Source organism: Tachyglossus aculeatus, chromosome 20 (assembly GCF_015852505.1).
Source record: "Tachyglossus aculeatus isolate mTacAcu1 chromosome 20, mTacAcu1.pri, whole genome shotgun sequence".
In the NCBI taxonomy this organism is placed as follows: Eukaryota; Metazoa; Chordata; class Mammalia; order Monotremata; family Tachyglossidae; genus Tachyglossus; species Tachyglossus aculeatus.
In genome coordinates this window covers 32,599,059-32,619,766 of record NC_052085.1, presented here as the reverse complement: position 1 = coordinate 32,619,766, position 20,708 = coordinate 32,599,059, and the positions used below count along the sequence as shown (strand labels likewise).

Below are 20,708 nucleotides of genomic sequence, written 5' to 3'. Positions count from 1 at the left end.
AGGAAATCATCAAGATAAAATAGGAGGCAAGGTGACAGAATGCTTTAAAGCCTATGATAAGGAGCTCCCAAATCTACATCTCCAGCCCTAATCTCTCTCCCGCTTTGCAGTCTTACACTTCCTCCTGCCTTCTTCAAGACATCTCTACTTGGATGTCCTGTCACCTCAAACTTAACATGTCAAAAACAGAGCTCCTATCTTCCCACCCAAACCCTGTTCTTCCCCTGACTTTCCCATCACTGTAGACAGCACCACCGTCCCTCCTTTCTCACAAGCCTGTAACCTTGACATTATCCTTGACTCCTTTCTCCTACTCAGCCCACATATTGAATCTATAACTAAGTCCTTTTGGTTCAACCTTCACAATGTAGTTAAACTCTGTCCTTTCCTCTCCATCCAAACCCTGGCACTTATCCAATCCCTCCTTGATTACTTTAACAGCCTCTTTGCTGACCTCCCTGCCTCCCGTCTCTCCTCAGTCCAGCCTGTACTTTACTCTGCTAACCGGATCATTTTTCTAAAAAAAGTTCAGTCCATGTCTCCCCACTCAAGAACCTCCAGTAGTTGCCCATCCACCTCTGCATCAAACAGAAACTCCTTATCATCAGCTTTAAAGCACTCAATCACCTTGTCCCTGCCTCCTTCACCTCCCTACTCTCCTACTACAACGCAGCCTGCACATTTCCCCCCTCTAATACCAACTTATTCACTGTACCTCGACCTCAACCTCTACCTCCCCTCCAACCTCTTGCCTGTGTCCTGCCTCTGTCCTGGAACCCTCTCCCTCTTCAAAACTGACAGATAATTACTCTCCCTACATTTGAAGACTTACTGAAGGCACATCTCCTCCCCTCTTTCCTTTTCTTCCACTCCCTTCTGCGTCGCCCTGACTTGCTCCTTTTATTTATTCCCCTTTCCCAGCCCCAGAGCATTTATGTACATATCCATAGTTTCTGCTAGATGCAGAGGTGGATGGGCAACCACTGTAGATTCTTGAGGGGAGGGGAGACATTGACTGAATTTTTTTAGAAAAATGACCTGGTCCCCTAATCCTCCCAAAAGTAGAAGCATTACTGCCTTCTCTGGCCTTCCAGTTTCCAAACCTCTAGGACCTTCTCAGTTCTGGCAGGAAAGAACTCCTTGTGCCAGATCTGAGATCCCCAGGGGAGAAAGCACAGCCCTGCTCCCCTATTCTGCAGCTGAGTTCTCCTTCCCACACACTAGGGACCCTCAACAACACTCGCAACCCCAGCCCCGACCTTTTCTGGCCTGCCCTCACTGGACAGATTACCTCGCAGATTACCAAGCAATCAATCAACTATATTTATTAGCAGTTATTGTGTGCAGAGCTCTGTACTAAGCCCTTGGGAAGGTACAGTACCACAGAGTTGGTAGGCCCACAGGAGCTTCAAAAAATCAAGCCTAAACAGTGGCTTCCACCACCTGACTTTCATTAGAAATCAAGTCCCCAGAATCTGGTAGATCTTCAAGAAGTCAGTCCAGTCCCCTGCATTCAGGAGAGACAGGGCCTCCTCAATCCCAACAAATCTGAAACAGAGAGCTCCCCCAACTGTGCTGTTTCCAGTCTGATCCTCTCCTGGCAGTCAGACAGTTCTTCCTTGTGTCTTTCTGCAATCCCTCCTGCTGCAAAGGGACATTTTCCTCTGACTTGTGGTGTGACCTGTGGTCTGACCCCCGGTAGGTGAAATTAGTTTTGTAAGCCCCACAACTACTGGCATTTGGCCCTACCAAAATTACCCATTCACTTCTCTCTCAACAGTGGTGGGGAGAGCAGGCTCATTGTAGATGACAGAAGCGATGCATTTTTCAAAAATATTTGGATAATTCAGGCCAAACATGGGTTATAATCATTATGCTTCCCTGGCCCGTAATTTCCCCAGACGCTTTCTCCAACATAGTAGTGTGGCCTAGTGCATAGAGCATGGGCTTGGGAGTAAGAGGATCTGGGTTCTATTCCTAGCTCTGTCAACTGCTTGCTCTGTGACCTTGGGCAAATCATTTCACTTCTCTGTTCCTCAGTTCTGTTCTCCCTTCTACTTTGACTGTGAGTCCCAAGTGGGATAGGAACTGTGCCCAACCTAATTAACTTGTATCTACCCCAGTGCTCAGAACAGTGTTGCACATAAATATACATGTAATTAATGCCATTAAAAAAAAAATCCCCCTACCCAGGCCTGATCCTCATCCTGCCCTCAGGCTCCCAGCTCTGAATGTCTGTTCAGCAGTCTGGATATGGATTCTGATGGGGCTGCTCTGTTCCACTCCATCCTCTGGAGGGTATGGGGGTGCAGGTGTGTGTGTGTGTGTGTGTGTGTGTGTGTGTGTGTGTGTGTGTGTGTGTTGCCTCCTCCACCAGACAGAATGTGTGGGTGTGTATAGGTGCCCTGTTTCCCCCATTAGACTGACAGTCCTATGTGTTTGTGTGTGTGTGTGTCTTGTTTCCCCCATCAGACAGAATGTGCGTGTGTGTATGTGTGTGTGTATGCACCCTGTCTCCTCCATCAGGCTGGCAACCTATGAGTTTGTGTGTATGTCCTGACTACCTCACCAGACAGAATGTGTGTGTGTGTGTGTGTGTGTGTGTGTTTGTGTGTGTTTTTACAGGCCCCATCTCCTCCATCAGACAGGCAGCCCTAAGAGTTTGTGTGTGTGTCCTGCCTCCCCCCATCAGAATGTTTGTGTGTGTGTGTGTGTGTGTACAGCTCCTCCCCTTCCCCCCCCATCGAAGTGGGAGCAGAGGCTTGATCTTAGACAGCACAGAGCTGCTGCACACAGAGAGAAGAGGGTCTGGTGTCTGGCCTGGGGCTCAGGGGGGAGGCCAGGGGAGGGGAGGGGAGGAGGGAAGGGTCCGAGGGTCTGGGGGCAGGCGTGCTCCCTCCCGGGCTGTGCTGGGCGATCAGACTTGGCTCCCCTCGCCCCACCCCCCCGCACCCCCTCCCTGCTGCCCCAGGAGTGTTTCTTTCTCCAAATATGGCAAGTTTGGAGCCTGTTTTCGTCATGTTGGCTCCAGCCAGGAGCCGGGCTTTCCAGATGGCTCAACCCCGCACAGCGCCCCAACAGCCCTTCCCCCAGCTCCTTCCTTCCCGGCGCCCTCAGACCCCCCTCCCACGGCGCCCCCAGACCCCCCCAGACTCCCCCCCCTCCCACGGCGCCCCCAGACCCCGGCCCACGGCTCCAGACCCCCGGCCCACGCCAGGCCTCCGACACGCCCCGTCCCTCAAAGGCCCCACTGCCCCGGGGAGCCGGCCTTGCTTGGGGATGGTGGCGGCCAATGGCGACAACTTCGTTGGTCGGGCAGATGGGCAGATTTGTCTCTCTTGTTCCCCCCTGCCCCCCGATTCCCCTCTTCTGGGGCGCAGGAAAGCGAGGCCGCCACTCCCCGCGTCTGGTCCGGGATCACCGGCCCCCTGGACAATGTCCTGGCCTGAACGTCAGTCAGGCTGCCCGCCCTTTCCCGACCTCACTACAGTCCCTGCTCACGGCTCCCCCTCCAAGAAGTCTTCCGGATAAAGCCGAGGCGAGGAAAGGGTTCCTTTCAGGCAACCCCCTCAGGGAAACACACCGCTCTACTGCACCTAGGCTTGCCGTCTGCTCTGCCCTGCCCAACAGGTGGGACTCAGGGACGGCCACCGAAAGCAACCCAAGCTCAGGGGTCATTATATTGTGGAGGGAAAGTGTGGTGGTGATTAATAGTAATAATAATAGTAATAATCCGGTTAATACGAAACAACAGATTAGAAATCCAGGACAGCAGCATCGACAGATCCGGCGGAATCTCCCCATCAGTCTCTTCCTTCAGTCAAACCGAAATCCCTCCAGCTGCATAACGGTCCCGGAGGCGGGGGGCGGGGGGAGGGAGGAGAAGAAGTGGGGCGTGGCGTCCAGCACGACCCCACCGCCCTGGAGCCAGGAGTCGGCCACTCAATCTACTCGGTTTGGGAGAAATCCCTGCGGGCCGGGGCTACTGAGGGACTGTCCGCGGCCGGTCCCTCCCGCCCCCCGGGGCCCTGCTAACGGGGCGCTGGGCCTCCAGGGTGGGAGGGAGGGGGAAAGGGGAGGGATGAGGGGGGTCCCGCCATCAGAGGAGGGGCAAGGGAGGAGCCGGAGGGGCGGGGCGGGGCGGGAGCGGACACTCACATGTTTCCAAACTCCCGGGTCCCAGTGGCCCGGACCGGCGGCTCAGCTGTCCCCAGACGACGCCCCTCGCCCGGAGCCGTCCTCGCCACAGCAGAGTCGGGAGGAAAACTCAGCCGAGACCCCCCCCCCCCACCCTCCTGTCCCTGCCCCTGCCCCCCTCCGCCCCCAGCCTTGTCCCCGCCCCTGCCCCGCCACAGGAGCTATTTATAGCCGCCCGGGCCCGGGGCCGCTTTTAGCTTTTCCTCGGAAATTCCTCTACCGCCGCAAAACGGCTCAGGGACAGACCCCCTCCCCAACCCGGGCCCCGACAGCGAAACCTCCGAGGCGGGCGGGGGGCGCGGGACAGGACGGGGCAGGGCGGGAGGGGAGAGCCGGGGGGCGGGGGGAGAAGGGGAAAGGAAGAAGACAAGGAGGGGAGGAGAGGAGAAGAGAGGAGGGGAGAGGAAGAGGAAAGGAAGAAGAAAAGGAGGGGGGAGGAGAGGGGAGGGAGGGGATAAGAGGGGAGGAGGAAGAGGAAAGGAAGAAGAGGAGGGGAGGGAAGAGAGGTGAAAAAGAAGAGGGGAGAGAAGAGGATAGGAAGAAGAAAAGGAGGGGAGGAGGAAAGGGGAGAGAGGGGAGGAAGAGGGGAGGAAGAGGAAAGGAAGAAGAGGAGGGGAGAGAAGAGAGAGGGGAAAAAGAAGAGGGAAAAAGAAGAGGGGAGAGAAGAGGATAGGAAGAAGAAAAGGAGGGGGGAGGAGGGGAGATAGAGGGGGAAAAGGAAGAGAAAAAAGAAAGGGAGGGGAGGAGATAAAAGAGGAGGGAGGAAGAAGAAAAGGAGGGGGAGGGGGACGGGAAGGGGGAAAAAGAGGGAAGGAGGAAGAGGAAAGGAAGAAGAAGAGGGGAAAGGGGAGGGGAGAAGATGAAAGGAAAGAGCAAAGGAGGAGGGGTGTGGGGAAGAGGAGGGGAGAGAGAGGGGAAAAAGTAGAGGGGAAGGGAGAAGAGGAAAGGAAGAAGAAAAGGGAGGGGAGAAGAGGAAAGGAAGAAGAAAAGGAGGGGGGAGGAGGAAAGGGGAAAACAGAGGGGAAACGGGAGGAGAGGATGGGGGCAGCAGGGGAGAGGGAGGAGGAGGAAAGGGGAAAACAGAGGGGAAACGGGAGGAAAGGATGGGGGCAGGAGGGGAGAGGGAGGAGGGAAATTCTCCCCGACTTGGCTTCAGGTACAAATGCCAGTGCCCACCGTTCGGGAAGCGCCCCCGCACCGCCGCCCGCCCACCGCCCACACTGCCCACGCCGATCCGGCGGGGGCATACGGGGAGGGCGGGGGGCAGGAGCCGGAGAGAAACAGGGAGCCGAGGCCGGGGTACCCTCGCCCCCTCCCTAACCACTGCGGCGCTGGGCCCCGGGCAACACTGGCGTTTCTAGCATTGAATGGGATCCGACTAGGGAGAGACCTGTTAAGCGTTTACTGTGTGCCAAGCATTGTTCTAAGCGCTGGAGTCGATACAAGTTAATCGGGTTGGGAACAGTCCCTGTCCCACATCGGGGTTCAGACTCTTAATCCCCATTTTACAGATGAGGTAACTGAGGCCCAGAGAAGTGAAGTGACTTGCCCAAGGTCACACAGCAGACATGTGGCAGAGGTAGGATTAGAACCCATGACCTTCTGACTCCCATCCGTAATCCAGGCAACGTACTCCACTGCTTTCATGCTTCACTCTGCCACCCAGGTCATTTTTCTAACCTCTTCCCAGTGGTTTCCCATTCCTCTCTGCATCCTGGCTTTAAGGTACTCAATCAACTCTCTCTCTCCCTCCTAGTTTTCCACTCTCTTCTCCCACTACCCTCCAGCTCTCACCCTTCCTTCCTCTCAAACCAATCAATAAACCAATCAATTGTATTTATTTAACACTTACTTTGTGCTATGCACTGTGCTAAGCGCTTGGTAGAGTACAACAGAGTTGGTAGACAAGTTCTCCGCCCACAACAGAGGGGGATACAGATATTAATAGACACTGAGAAGCAGTGTGGCCTGGGTGGATAGAGTACCTGCCCGGGAATAAGAGGACCTGGGTTCTAATCCCGGTTCTGCCACTTGTCTGCTTAGGCAAGACACTTCACTTCTCTGTGCCTCAGTTCCTTCATCTGCAAAATGGGAATTCAATACCTGTTGCCCCTATTACTTGGATTGTGAGCCCTCCGTGGGCAGGGACTATGTCTGACCTGATTGTCTTGTATCATCCCCAGCTCTTGGAACAGGCTTGATTCATAGTAAGTGCATTATTATTATTATGCATTATTATTATTACTAATAATATTAATAAATAAATGACGGCTATGTACATAAACATATTTATTTTATTTTGTTAGTATGTTTGGTTTTGTTCTCTGTCTTCCCCTTTTAGACTGTGAGCCCACTGTTGGGTAGGGACTGTCTCTATATGTTGCCAACTTGTACTTCCCAAGCCCTTAGTACAGTGCTCTGCACACAGTAAGCGCTCAATAAATACGATTGATGATGATGATGATAAGCACTGTGGAGCTGAGGGAGGGGTGAATAAAGGATGCAAATCCAAGTGCTAATCGACCTACTCCCCGTGCCTCTTTCTCATCTCTTCAGTCATAAATCTCTTGCTCACATCATTCTAGACTGTAAACTCGTTGTGGGAAGGGAACGTGCCTGCTAATTTTCTTGTATTATACTTTTCGCTTGCAAGAGCACTTAGTAAGCGCTCAATAAGTGCCATTGATTGGTTAAATGATTGATCCCTTTCCCTCGTCTGGAACTCCCTCCCCCTTCACAACCACCAGAGGCCAGTTCTCCCCAGCTTCATCCCCCTCCAAATTAGAGTAATCCCTCTTCTCCTCAAATTATACCCCACAACGGCCACTTTAGCATTCGGGCACTTGCATACTCACAACCTGCTTAGCATTTACCCTGTTATTTAACCACTACATCATAGATATATCTCTCTTTTCCCATTTCCTGTCACCTATAATTGATTTTGGTGTCTGTCTTCCTCATTAGACTGTAAATTCCATAAGGGCTGAGACCGTGTCTAATTCTGTTGTACTCCCCCAAGCTCTTAGAACAGGATTCCGCAAGTAAGTGCTCAGTAAATACGAGTGGTTGGTTAAGATAGCCTTTCATCAGTATTTATCGAGCACCTACTTGGAGAAGAGCCCTGTACAGGCCAGAGAACTTTCCCGGTTGGCTGTTGTGGGCAGAGGATTGTACTGGGGGGTATTTGGGTGAGTCCGCTGTTGGGCAGGGACCGTCTCTATATGTTGCCAACTTGTACTTCCCAAGCGCTTAGTACAGTGCTCTGCACACAGTAAGCGCTCAATAAATACGATTGAATGAATGAATGAATTTGGGAAAAATAACATCTGTATTAGGCCAGATTGGCCCCCAAACCGTCTAGGCACCCCGTCCTTTTCCGCTGCCGTTCCGGGCACTGACAACGGGTGACGCGCTGCCTCGGCTTCACAGCAGGAAAAAGCACGGCAAAATAGGCGGGTCCCATCTGGACCTCCCCCCAAAAATAAAAAAAAAAAACAAAACAAACCTGCCTCAGCATCCCCGAAATCTGTCCCGTTATATTACTAGGTCCACCGGGACCCTGCCCGCGCCGCCGGGGGAGCGCTGACTTCGGGCTCGGGGCTGGAGCTGAGTAGGGGATCCTTTGGCTCCTTAGAGGAGAAGAAAAAATCCAAATGTAGAAGGAGAGAATCCCCTTGAGTCTTCCCCGGACCCAACCTCCGAGGGGGTTTTCCGTGAAACTACAACCAACCAACTCCGGACTATTAACGCATTTCTGGACTACGCGATGCTCATCCCTAAACTGCCCCTCTGCAGGCTGCCGTTCGCAGTGTACAATCAATCAATCGTATTTATTGAGCGCTTACTGTGTGCAGAGCACTGTACTAAGCGCTTGGGAAGTACAAGTTGGCAACATATAGAGACAGTCCCTACCCAACAGTGGGCTCATACAGTCCCTGCTCTCAAGGGACTTTACCATCTCCAGCCGCCTCTCCGCCCCCGGAATTGTATTATCTGCCTTTTGGACGGGTGCTTCCCTCCCTCCTCCGACACAGGCACAGGCACAGCTTCGTCGAAGGAGACAACCACGTGGCCCTGTCGCTCCTCCCTCACCTCCCAGTCCCAGCGGAGCCGGCTCCCTCCCCATCCCCGCCCCGGATTCTCTCCTGAGGTTTCCTGGCCGCTCGACCAGAGGGAAAAGGAGCACGGCCCGCCAGGCACTGCTGCTCCCCGGCCTGGTTCTCAATTTATGGCCAGCACAGGGCATCCGGGGACACAGCGAGAGAGCATCTCCTTCCTCTCTTTCCACCCCAACACGACGGGTGACCACGAACCACTGACCAGTGGTTGCTTGGCAACCTGCCTCCACGTTCCAAGGGGAAGGAACCCCCAGCTCCAACCCCAAAGATGCTTTGGGAATGCTTCCTCCTCCGGGAAGCCTCCCGTGACTATTCGGCCAGTCAACAGGATCAGCTTTTAGACTGTGAGCCCGCTTTTAGACTGTGAGCCCACTGTTGGGTAGGGACTGTCTCTATATGTTGCCAACTTGTACTTCCCAAGCGCTTAGTACAGTGCTCTGCACACAGTAAGCGCTCAATAAATACGATTGATTGATTGATTGATCAGCTGAATGCTCCATCTCTGCAGAGCCCTGCACTAGGCGCTGGGTTGGACCAGAGGGAGGAGAAGACACAGCCCCGACCCTCCACTGGCTGCCAATAAAAAGGACAGACCCAATTGGGTGTGAATGTGGGGAAATACAAACCTATGTCCACATAAAAATGGTCAACCTACAGATTTTAGAGGGCCTTCAAGAGCTCAAAAAGCCTATGCTCTTGTCTCCAGGCCAGACAGGCTGGTGAGCAATTCTGGGATGTTCCAGGGAAGGCATTTTCACTCGTCCCTCAGTACAAGTCTCTGTTGGCAGCGTCGGGGAGTGGGGAGGGTCGGGGAGTAGGAGCCAAGCATTAGAGTTTGGGACCCTTCGTCCTCCCACTCTTCCCGCTCTGCCATCGGCAGGAGGCCACACATCTGCTTTCCCCCCTCTCGTCCAGGAATTAGGAGGGAGGGAGCAGGGGAGAGAAGAGGGGAGGGAGACGCAGGCAGAGACGAGGTGAAACTGAAATTGCACCGACGACCAGGTAGGTTTGTCTGGGGGAGTGGATGGGATGTAGAACACGAAGGAGGCAAACAACTTCCTGAGTGACACTGTGTGAGAGAGAGTGTGTGAGAGAGAGTGTGTGTGTGTGTGTGTGTGTGTGTGTGTGTGTGTGTGTGTGTGTGTGTATCTGCATCCTCCGAGGGTCACGGTGACACAGCTTAGGGATGGAGAGTCTACACTCCCCCATAGAGAGGGCCACGAAGTCTTCCCTCCCCTTCATCCCTCCTCCCCCCACCCCCTCCCCCGGCGGTGGGAAGGGGCTGACCGGCCTGGGAAAGCATAAACAGGAAATCCCAGCTGACCCTCGCCCGCTGACCTCTTTCTCCCTCACTCAGAAGGGGAGGGGAGGGGAAGAGAAGAAGGGGAATCCTGGACTCTGAGCCAAAAGCGTCCCATACCCCCTGCCCCCCGACCCCCAAACCCTCAAGAGAGAGCTCCGGGATGGGAGCTCCAGGGGTTTAGCACAGTAGATTGGGTCTGTAGGGGGAGTGTTCCCCATGCACTAAAGAGTGATTGGGGGTGGGTGGGTAAAGTCACCACACCCTTCACTCCTCAGGGAGGTTTAGACTGACCACCTCCCAGGCCAGGGTGAGCCACAATCACCCCACGAACCACTCCCTCGGGGGCCTTGTCTGGATCCTGGCCATTGCGGGAATACTGGACCGGACCCCGAGAATCCGGGGTCCGCCACGTCTCAACCCAGAGCCAGGTCAGCGGGGGTGGAGGCTGAGCACGTGGAGGCCGAACAGACAGAGGCCAGGCCGGTGGCGCAGCTGGTGTAGGAGGAAGCGGCATTCCCGGGAGGGCTCAGGGGCTTCAGCGGGTTCCCAGGCCCTGACAGCCTGTTTCCCTCCCCCGCTCGCCTCTGGCCCCATTCCCATGACTTTTCTTCTCAACCTAATTCCCGCCCGGTCCCATGCGGGCACCGGCGCCAGGCTGGGAGCAGGCCGGTCAGCCAGGGCCCTGCTGGGGACATAGGTCTGGCCAAGGTACGGACTGCCCTGCCCAATACCTCCAAAAATCTCAGCTCGAGCAGCAGGGGGGCGACTCCTGGCTTCATCGAAGTTTCTGGATTATCTGCGGGTTCCTATGAACGCTCTCCCTCCCACACCCAGGTGGGCGGGTGGACTGGGGTCCAGGCAGGACCAGCATTGGGGAGCAGCGAGGTGCTGGGTGGGGGGGGAGCCACGGGGGGAGGGGGAGAAGCGTCCTTCAGCGCCAGGGCAGCGCCTCATTTTGGCCTTTCCTCCCCCTGCCCCCTCCCCCACCCAGCACTCCCCTGCGCTCTGCCCTCGCCAGATGTTTAATTATAGATTTTCTGGAGCCGAAAATTCCTCCTTCCTCGTCCTGGACCGGGACGGTTTCCATGGGAAACTGTGGGCCCGGGTGGGGGAAGGAGCAGGGGCCAGGCCGAGAGGGGTTGAGGGAGGAGGCAGGAGCCGAATAGATGCTGGGGAGGGTGGGGATCTCGGGGTGTTTGTGGTGGGGGGCACACCGCGGTTGGGGAGGGGTGCCGGGGCAGGAGTACCCTGGGAACTCACCCCTGACCCCTCGCCTCTCCCCCACCTCCAGCTTCCTTTTCGGGCTCATGCGGAGAGGGTCTGAGCGGGAATCGGGCCCTACCGTTTACCACTCAGACAAGCGAATGGACAAGATGTAGCTCATGTGGCCCCAAATACGAGCAGGGCACCTCAAGAAGAGGCAGAAACCCAGAGAGACCCGAAGTGACATGGAGAAAGACATGGAAGGGGGCAGAAGGGCACCTCTCCTCTTAAAGAAAGGTCTGCAAGGGACGAAGGATGGTCTAAATCCTGCCGATTAGGGCCTGGGCCCCACCACCCATTCCCAGCCCCGGATTGGGAGAAGCCGGGGTGAGGGGAGTGGGGGAAAAGTCACTGGGCCGGGACGCTGTCTTCCCCTACGGGAACCTCCCAAATTCCCTCTTACACACTCCCACATACACACCCGCTCATGCACCACCCCAAGGCCACACACAAGACTGTTTCTTGGTGTGCTTCATGTCTGTTGTTTGCTGAGCCCGTGCTGTTTCGCTTTTGGGATGTTGGATGGCTCATGCTGGACCTCTGGGGGAGTCAGAGATGAAGCGGGGAGAGTCAGGGGTGTTAGAGGGCCCGTACTGGGACACTGGAAGAGAGTCAGGGGTGAAAAGGGGAGAGTCAGGGGTGTTAGAGGGTCTGTGCTGGGTCACTGGGGAACGTCGACAATGGAGAAGGGAGAGTCAGGGGTGCTAGAGGGCCTGTGCTGGGTCACTGGGGAAAGTCGGGAATGGAGAAGGGAGAGTCAGGGGGTGTAAGGTAGTCCATGTTGGGACACTGGGGGAGAGTCAAGGGGTGTTGGATCATCCATCCCTGGCCATGAGGTCGGTGTCCAGTCATGGAATCACAGAGTTCCTCCCAGTGTTCTGGGGTCCCTGTCGGAGACAGAGTCTTGGGCTGGGAGGTCTGGGCAGAGTCACTCAGGGGGTCTCATGGGTTTAAACTGTCTTCCTGTCCCCTCCATTCCCCCACAGCCGCGGCCCCTCAACCAGATGTCTTCCAGCTCCTTCCTGGGCGTTACCCACGTCTCCAGTTCCCGTCTTTCGGTGAAAAATCCCGCCTTCTCCCACCGCCCCCCTTCCCCCCTCCCTTCTCCACTCCGGCACTTTCTCCCTCCCCTTCCCACAGTCCCGGGAAGGTTGGGTGTTGATGGAAATTTTCCAAGTTCACCCCGGTCCTCAGAATCACTTGCCACTCCTGGCCTGGTTGAGCGGTAGCCGACCCGGGGCAATCAGCCCTCACCCCCTGTCTGTCTCCCCCTTCTAGACTGTGAGCCCGTTGTTGGGTAGGGACCGTCTCTATGTTGCCGACCTGTACTTCCCAAGTGCTTAGTACAGTGCTCTGCACACAGTAAGCGCTCAATAAGTACGATTGAATGAATGAATGAATGAATGAATGGAGAAGAGGAGAGTATAGGTGGGGTAACGAACGGATTTGACTCAGAGAACAGCTACCCTGCAGAGCCTCTTCCTCCCGGGGCCTCACTGGTCCTCGTCCCCCTCTCCATCCCCCCCATCTTACCTCCTTCCCTTCCCCACAGCACCTGTATATATGTATATATGTTTGTACATATTTATTACTCTATTTATTAATTTAATTGTACCTATCTATTCTATTTATTTTATTTTGTTAGTATGTTTGGTTTTGTTCTCTGTCTCCCCCTTCTAGACTGTGAGCCCACTGTTGGGTAGGGACCGTCTCTATATGTTGCCAGCTTGTACTTCCCAAGTGCTTAGTACAGTGCTCTGCACACAGTAAGCACTCAATAAATACGATTGATTGATTGATTGATTGACTGGTGGGAAAATCTCCATCTCTAGACCCTGAGATCGGAGTCGGACGCGGGGCAGGAAGGTGGGCTCCGTGGATGCGGGGTCGACCATTCTGGAGGACCAAACGGTACCGAAAGCCGAGGCTGGGGCCTGAACGGGCCAGGCCAACCTCACGCATCCCCGGGCCCGGCAGCCAATGAGGAGAGAGGAACGTTCGGGGGGAACTCGGGGCAGCCAATGAGGAGAGAGGAACGTTTGGGGGGGAACGAGGGGCAGCCAATGAGGAGAGAGGAACGTTTGGGGAGAACTCGGGGCAGCCAATGAGGAGAGAGGAACATTCGGGGAGAACGAGGTGGCAACCAATGAGCGCACGAGACAAATTCAGGGGGAACCCAGAGGCGGCCAAAGGCCTCACCCTGCCCAGAACCGACTCAAACCTCTGGCCTCACCGCCGCCCCCGCTCCCACCCCCGGGGACCCTCGTTTGCCAGCTCCCATGCACACAGTGGAAAGATCACGGGCTTGGGAGTCAGAGGTCACGGGTTCTAATCCAGACTCCGCCACTTGTAAGCCGTGTGACTTTGGGCAAGCCACTTAACTCCTCCGGGCCTCAGTTCCCTCATCTGTAAAGTGGGGATGAAGACTGTGAGCCCCCCGTGGGACAACCTGATCACTTTGCATCCTCCCCAGCTCTTTGAGCCCACTGTTGGGTAGGGACTGTCTCTATATGTTGCCAACTTGTACTTCCCAAGCGCTTAGTACAGTGCTCTGCACACATTAAGTGCTCGATTGATTGATTGAACAGTGTCTTGCAAATAGTAAGCACTTAACAAATGCCATCATCACCACACATCCCTCAGTCTACCACAGACTAGACCAGGACCGGACAGGCCCCAGGCCGGGTGGGGTGTCCGAAGGGGTGGAAAACTCGGACGCCTGTGGACAGGGAGCGAGTGGCCGGGGCAGGCGCGTCCCTCCCCACCCCGCGGACACTCACCACTCGCGGCTTGCCCTGGATCTTGCTGGCGGCGGGGCTGGGCCCGGCGGAGATCGGGGCAGCATGGGGTGGTGGAGGGCGAGGATCCTCGACAGGCCCGGGAGGGCAGACGGGCGGGGAGTCCCTGGACCCGAGGGCCATCATGTAGCGTTGGGTGACGGCCTCCAGCGAGGGCGGATGGGCAGCGGCGGGGGCGCGGGGCCTGCCCGATGGCTCGGTGGCGGGAGCGGGGGCAGCCAGGGGCACGAAGGCCGGTTCGCTGGCATGGCGGACATGCCTGTTGGGCGGCGGCGGCGGTGCTCGGCAAGGCCCAGGCCCGAGCTCCCGCTGCGGGGGGCACAATCCCACCGACCGCCTCCTGACGCCGTGGGGGGCGGCTCCCGGGGACGGGCCTTCGTCCAGGGCGGCTTCACCGCTGGGCGTTGGGGCGCCGGGGTCCACCTCGCGGATGGGGGCCCCGAGGGCGCGGACCCCGGCCCCGACCAGTTCCCCGCGGCGGCTCGGATCGCTCAACGATTTCTTCTTGGCCGTCGAGCGAGCACCCTGGCGGGCGGTGGGGGCCTGGGGGCCGTTGGGGTCGCCGGCCGCCCCCGCAGAGGCGGCGGTGGCCTCCAGGGAGTCAAGGAGGCGGGCAGCGGGGTCGCCCCGGTGGGGCATCGGGTCGCTGAGGGAGCGGAGCGGCTCCCCCGGACCTCCGACGGGACCGACGAGCCCGGCCGAGGGGCCCTTCCGCCGCCGCTGCCGCAGGGCGCCCGGCGTGGACGGAGGGTCCGGGGGCTCGGGGCCCCCGCCGGCCGACTCCAGGGAGATGACCGGGGAGCGGTGTCTGTCTCCCAGGGTGGCTCCGCCGGCCCGCCAGGCGCCCGCAGGCCCCAGGCCCTTGTCCGCACCCTGGGCCGGGGGCGGCATCTCCGGCTCGGTGACGATGCCCTCGTCCGTCAGGCTGGACTCGTGGCCGGACAGCTCATCCAGCGACCTCCGGTGGGGGACCTGGGGCCCGGGGCCCCGGTCCGGGAGCCCCCGGGCGGAGGAGGCCGCCGCCACCGTCGGTTGGAGGCCCCCGAGCGGGCCGGCCTCGTCGGGGGCCGCCGCCAACCCCATCCGGTGAATGTTCTCGAAGACCTGCTGGGCTTCCTGGACGTACTGGTCGGGGACGGGCAGGGGCAGCCCGTCGTCGTCGTTGTCGTCGTCATCGCCCCGGTCCCCGGGGTTCTCAGGCCGCAGCCCGGCGCCGTCCAGGAGCAGCTCGTAGGTGCCGGGCTGCAGGCCGCTCTGCGGGCGGAGGCGGCGCGGGGCCGGGGCGTCCGGGTAAGTGAAGGATTTGGCCCGGCGCAGGGTGGCCGTCAGGTCCTTCAGGGAGGGGCGGCCGCCCGGCCCCGCCCGGCCCGGCCCGACGGGCAACGGGCTGGTCCGTCCCGAGGGGGGACCCGGCCTCCCGCCTCCTCTCCGGCCGATCCTCAGCTCGGACAGGTCGGCGCGCAGGAAATTCAGCAGGCTCAGCGTCTCCGAGGCGATGTCGGGGTTGGAGAGAGACTTGCGCTGCTTGGGCGCCGTGGCCCGGGGGGCCAGGAGCCCCGCGGCTGCCTGGGGCCGGGGCTGGGGCTGGGGCTGGGCCCGGAGCGGGCCGTCGTCGAAGCCGCAGCTGGGGGAGCGGCGGAGGCAGGCCGGGCCCGCCCCGTCCGGTTCTCCGTCCCGCGGGGTCTCGGCGCTGGACGGGCGGGCGCCGGGGCGGGCGGGCCCGGGCCCGGGCCCGGGCAGGAGCGGCGGGATGGTCACCCTGGACACGCGGGACACCGCGGGCAGCGCCGCCCCGCAGCCCCGCGGGAAGGCCCCGCCGTCGGCCAGGGTCCGGCCCGGTCGCCGCGGCGGGGGTCCGGAGGCCGCGTCCCCGGGGTCCGGGTCCCGGGCCCCCCCTCTCCGGGCCCGGCCGGGCGGCTCCGGCCCCGCCGGGCTCAGCCCATCGCTGTCCGAGCGGCGGCTGGGGCGGGCTCGCTCCTCCTTCCTCCTCCGGCGGGCGGATCGCGGGCGCCCGGCGTCCCGACGGCCGTCCGCCCGGTCCGGCCGGTCCGGAGCGTCGCTGGGCGGGGAGCGGGCCGGGGAGGGGGGCCCGGGCCGGGGGTCGCCGCCGTCGGGGCGGTCACCGGACTGGCCGGCGGCGCAGGAGGAGCAGGAGGAGGAGGACGCGGAGGAGGAGGAGGAGGAGGAGGAGGCGGAGGAGGAGGAGCGGGAGGGGCCGGGGGAGCTATGCGAAGAATGCAAACTATCTCCCCGCCGCCGCCGCTGCTGCTGCTGCCGCCGCCGCCGCCGCTGCTGCCGCCGCTGCCGGCCGGCTCCTCCTCCGGGGCCGTCGTCCTCCCGGGGCCCGGGGCCCGGGGCTGCTCCGCCCGGCTCCCGCGCTCGCCCGCGCCGGGCCGGGCTCTCCCCGCCGAACAGTTTGCGCATCTCGGTGACGCTGGGCCAGAGGCCCCCCGGCTCCGGCCCGGCCCCTCGGGGGCCGCCCGCGGGCCCGTCCTCCGGGTCACCGGGCGGAGGGTCCCCGCGGGGCCCCTCCGGGGGCGGCGGGGGCGGGGGCTCGTCCTCGCCGTCGGGGCGCGGGTCCGGGCGGCGGGAGGCGTCGAAGCGCTGCGAGAGGCGGCGCACCGACGGCGACAGGGGGCCGCGCTGCGGGGTCGACGACAGCTTCGACACCCCGCGCGGGGGCGGCTCCTCCCGGGCCCCGCCGCCGGCCCCGGCCGCCGTCGGGCCCCCGCTCCACCGCTCCAGACGCTTGAACGAGACGCTGCGGTAGAGGGGGGCCCGGGCCCGGGGCGCCCCGTCCTCCATGGCCTCACCTCCCCCGCTCCGTCCTGCCGCCGGTCGGGGCTCCCGGTGGGGTCGGTCCGGGCCCCGCGGGGCGGGACGGGACGGGACGGGACGGGACGGGACGGGACGGGAGGATGGAGCCGCCCAGCCGGGCCCCCGCCCGTTCAAGCTCCCGCCCGCGGCCACTCCATCCCGGCTGCGGCCCGGGGGTCCCCGGTTCCGCCGCGCTCCTCTCGCGCTTCCCCTCGCTCTCCCGCTCCCTTTTGTTACTGAGTAAACTTCGGCGGGGGCGGGGAGCTAAAGGCGGGGAGAACGGGGGGCGGGGGGCAGCTCCGGCCCGCCCCCCACCACGCCCCCTCCACCGCCCCCCCGAGCCTCCCCGGACCCGGCGGGACCCGTCCGGACTGTTTGTACGTATTTATTACTCTATTTTATCTTGTTAACATGTTTGGTTTGGTCGCCTGTCTCCCCCTTCTATAAATACGATTGATTGATGGATTGATTGGCTTTTAGACTGTGAGCCCACTGTTGGGTAGGGACCGTCTCTATATGTTGCCGGTTTGTACTTCCCAAGCGCTTAGTACAGTGCTCCGCACATAGTAAGCGCTCAATAAATACGATTGATTGATTGATTGATTGATTCTAAACTGTGAGCCCGCTGTTGGGTAGGGACCGTCTCTAGATGTTGCCGACTTGGACTTCCCAAGCGCTTAGTCCAGCGCTCCGCACACAGTAAGCGCTCCATAAATACGATTGAGTGAATGAACGAATGACTCTACTCATTTATTTTATTTGTGCATATTTATTCTATTTAGCTTATTTTATTAATATGTTTTGTTTTGTTGTCTGTCTCCCTCTTCTAGACTGTGAGCCCGCTGTTGGGTAGGGACCGTCTCTAGATGTTGCCGACTTGGACTTCCCAAGCGCTTAGTCCAGTGCTCTGCACACAGTAAGCACTCCATAAATACGATTGAGTGAATGAATGAATGGTGTAGTCAGTCAGTCAATCATACTTATTGAGCGTTTATTCTGTGCAGAGCACTGTTCTAAGCTCTAGGGAGAGGACGCGATGACAGCAGACAAATCTCCTTCCCATAATGAGCTTACGGTCTAGAGGGGGAGATAAGACATTATTTTGTTAATATGTTTGGTTTTGTTGCCTGTCTCCCCCTTCTAGACGGTGAGCCCGTTGTTGGGTAGGGACCGTCTCTCTACGTTGCCGACTTGGACTTCCCAAGCGCTTAGTACAGTGCTCTGCACACAGTAAGTGCTCAATAAATGTTATATTATATATATATATACATATATATATATAATAGGGCACATGGGCGGCGGTCTCAGGCCACAGAGCCTGAGGTAACTGAGGCACAGAGAAGTGAAATGACTGGCCCAAAGTCACACCGCTGATAAGTGGCGGAGCTGGGATTAGAACCCACAGCCTCTGCCTCCAAAGCCCGGACTCTTGCCACTAAGCCACACTGCTTGTTAGAGCTCAGGCCTGCGAGTCAGAAGGCCCTGGGTTCTAATCCTGCCTCTGCCACTTGTCTGCTCTGTAACCTTGGGTAAGTCCATTCATTCAGTCAGTCCATTTATTGAGCACTTACTTTGTGCAGAGCACTGTACTAAGCGCTTGGACACATAGAGAGACGGTCCCTACCCAACAACGGGCTCACAGTCTAGAAGGGGGGACAGTCAACAGAACAAAACATGTAGACAGGTGTCAAAATCGTCAGAACAAATAGAATTAAAGCTATAGGCACATCATTAATGAAATAAATAGAATAGCAAATATGTACAAGACACTTCTTTGTGCCTAAGTTACCTCATCTGTAAAACGAGGATGAAGACTGTAAGCCCCACGTGGGACAACCTGATTACCCTGTATTTACCCCAGCGTTTAGAACAGTGCTTGGCACATAGTAAGCGCTCAGCAAGTACCACAATTATTATAGTTATTATTATAAATGAATGACTTGCTTCCCCCTCTTTCTGGCCCCCACCTCCCCGGCTTGCCCCGCCTGGCTGAGCCACGTGTACCTGGGGGGGTGGCGGTGGTGAACGAGGCAGGGGGACTTTGAAATCGACTTCCCAGTGTCGCCTGGAAGGGAGGGTCGGCTCCCACCTGACCCCGTCCCCAGAGAGACCCCCGGCTCTTGTTTGGACTCCCCGGGAGGACGGCGCTTTTCCGAGCTCCGCCTGCCCCCTTGTGGACAGCGGCCGGGCCCAGAGGCCTGGAATAATATTACATATTTACTATTCTATTTATATTATTTTGTTAATAGGTATTGTTTTGTTCTCTGTCTCCCCCTTCTAGACTGTGAGCCCACTGTTGGGTAGGGACTGTCTCTGTTGCCAACTTGGACTTTCCAAGCGCTTTGTACAGTGCTCTCCACACAGTAAGCGCTCAATAAATACGATTGATTGATTGATTGATAATAATAAATAGTGGTATTTGTTAAGCGCTTACCGTGTGCCAGGCACTGTGCTAAGCGCTGCATTCCCGCACAACCCAGCCCAGAGACTCAGACCCTCAACTGGCCCACGACTTTCCTCCCTCAGGGCCGGGCCTGGGGCCTCCGGACCCCAGAGCCCTCATTTCCTCCCCCCTCACTTCTCCCCCCATCCCTCCCTACAGTCTTCCCCTTCCCCACTCCTGCCTCACAGACTCCTGTTTTCCTTTCCCGCCTCTCGGACTCTTCCCTCACATTCCCCCTCCCAGGTTGCTGTTCTCCACTGCCTTAGAGGAGCCCCTAGAAGAGCAGGGGGGTCAAGGGAGGTTCTGGCTCACGTCCCCCGCCGACCTTCCTTCAGCTCCCTATTCCTGCAGGAGCGTTATAGCAGGGCCCTTCCACCGTGGCCTGTACCTAAGAGACACAATATGGAGGGGGGGGGGAGCCAAGAGACCAGTCCAGGCGGCCGCTTACCCCACTCCCCCCAACCCCAACCTCCCCCGCCAAGACACTGGATCCTGAAGGACTTTTAGACCGTGAGCCCACTGTTGGGTAGGGACTGTCTCTATATGTTGCCAACTTGTACTTCCCAAGTGCTAAATACAGTGCTCTGCACACAGTAAGCGCTCAATAAATACGATTGATTGATTGATTGAAGGGGTGGGGACCTGCTGGAACTGGGCCCGAGGGAAGCAGAACTCCGGGAGGCAGGGAACAGGGCTGCGGCCTGGGAACATGAGGAGTTGGAGATCCCTGGAAGCACATTCCAGAGCTAGCCCCCCATGATCTAAGGGGCTCCAGAAGGCACCGTGGGAAACTGGGCTGCCCCTTCCTTTTATTCATTCATATCTTGCCTACTTACGTGATTCTCAGCTGGGTCTGTCTTTTCATCCGATCCTGCTGGATCCTCCTCCTCCTCCTCCCCTCGACCTCACCGCGTTAGAATTCCTTAAGGTCAGCACCTGTATATATGTTTGTACATATTTATGACTCTATTTATTTTACTTGTACATATTTATTCTATTTTATTTTGTTAATATGTTTTGTTTGGTTGTCTGTCTCCCCCTTCTAGACTGTGAGCCCGCTGCTGGGTAGGGACCGTCTCTAGATGTTGCCAACTTGGACTTCCCAAGCGCTTAGTCCAGTGCTCTGCACACAGTAAGCGCTCAATAAATACGATTGGATGAATGAATGAAGGAACGATCGGTCCTTGAGGTCAGGGACGGGCCTTGGGAGGGCCCGCGGGAACTGGATTCGAGTCCGGCGGCTTCCAGGCCACGCCAACAGGCGGCGCCACGGGACCGTGTCCACCGCCGCGGGTGTCCGTGTGCCGTGCGGGTCCGGCCCGGTCCGTGGAAGAACGGACCCGGGCGACGGGGCTGGTCCACATTGGTGGACAACGAGGCAACAGAGGGAGGGGACTTGGATGAAATAGGGACCCCTTGACGCTGCGCTTGTGTATGGGTTTGTGCGTGGGTGCAGCCCACCCGCTTGAGTGTGGAGCGTTGTGTACATGCACGTGTATGTGGGAGCATGAGTGTGCATGCCCGTCGAACTGTGTGCCCATTTGTGCTGGGTCCCGAGGCTCTTCTCGCTGTACACTCGCTCTCCCCAAGAGCTCATCCACCCCAGTGGCTTCATTTTTAGACTGTGAGCCCACTGTTGGGTAGGGACTGTCTCTATATGTTGCCAACTTGTACTTCCCAAGTGCTTAGTACAGTGCTCTGCACCCAGTAAGCGCTCAATAAATACGATTGATTCACTTCCCACCTCCGTGAGGACGACTCCCACCTTC

At 58.3% G+C, this 20,708-nt stretch overlaps 1 protein-coding gene across 1 annotated transcript in view; it reads right to left on the bottom strand.

Annotated features, from left to right (window-relative positions):
* The window catches only part of ARHGEF17 (Rho guanine nucleotide exchange factor 17), a 44,568-nt gene extending 28,084 nt beyond the window's left edge, over positions 1-16,484 (bottom strand). The window contains exons 1-2 of the mRNA XM_038761682.1: positions 15,955-16,484; positions 13,662-15,738 (exon numbers count right to left, since the gene is read on the bottom strand). Coding sequence (XP_038617610.1) covers positions 13,662-15,738; positions 15,955-16,484 — 2,607 coding nt within the window. The remainder of the gene's footprint in view (positions 1-13,661; positions 15,739-15,954) is intronic.
* Between the last annotated feature and the right edge of the window lie 4,224 nt (positions 16,485-20,708).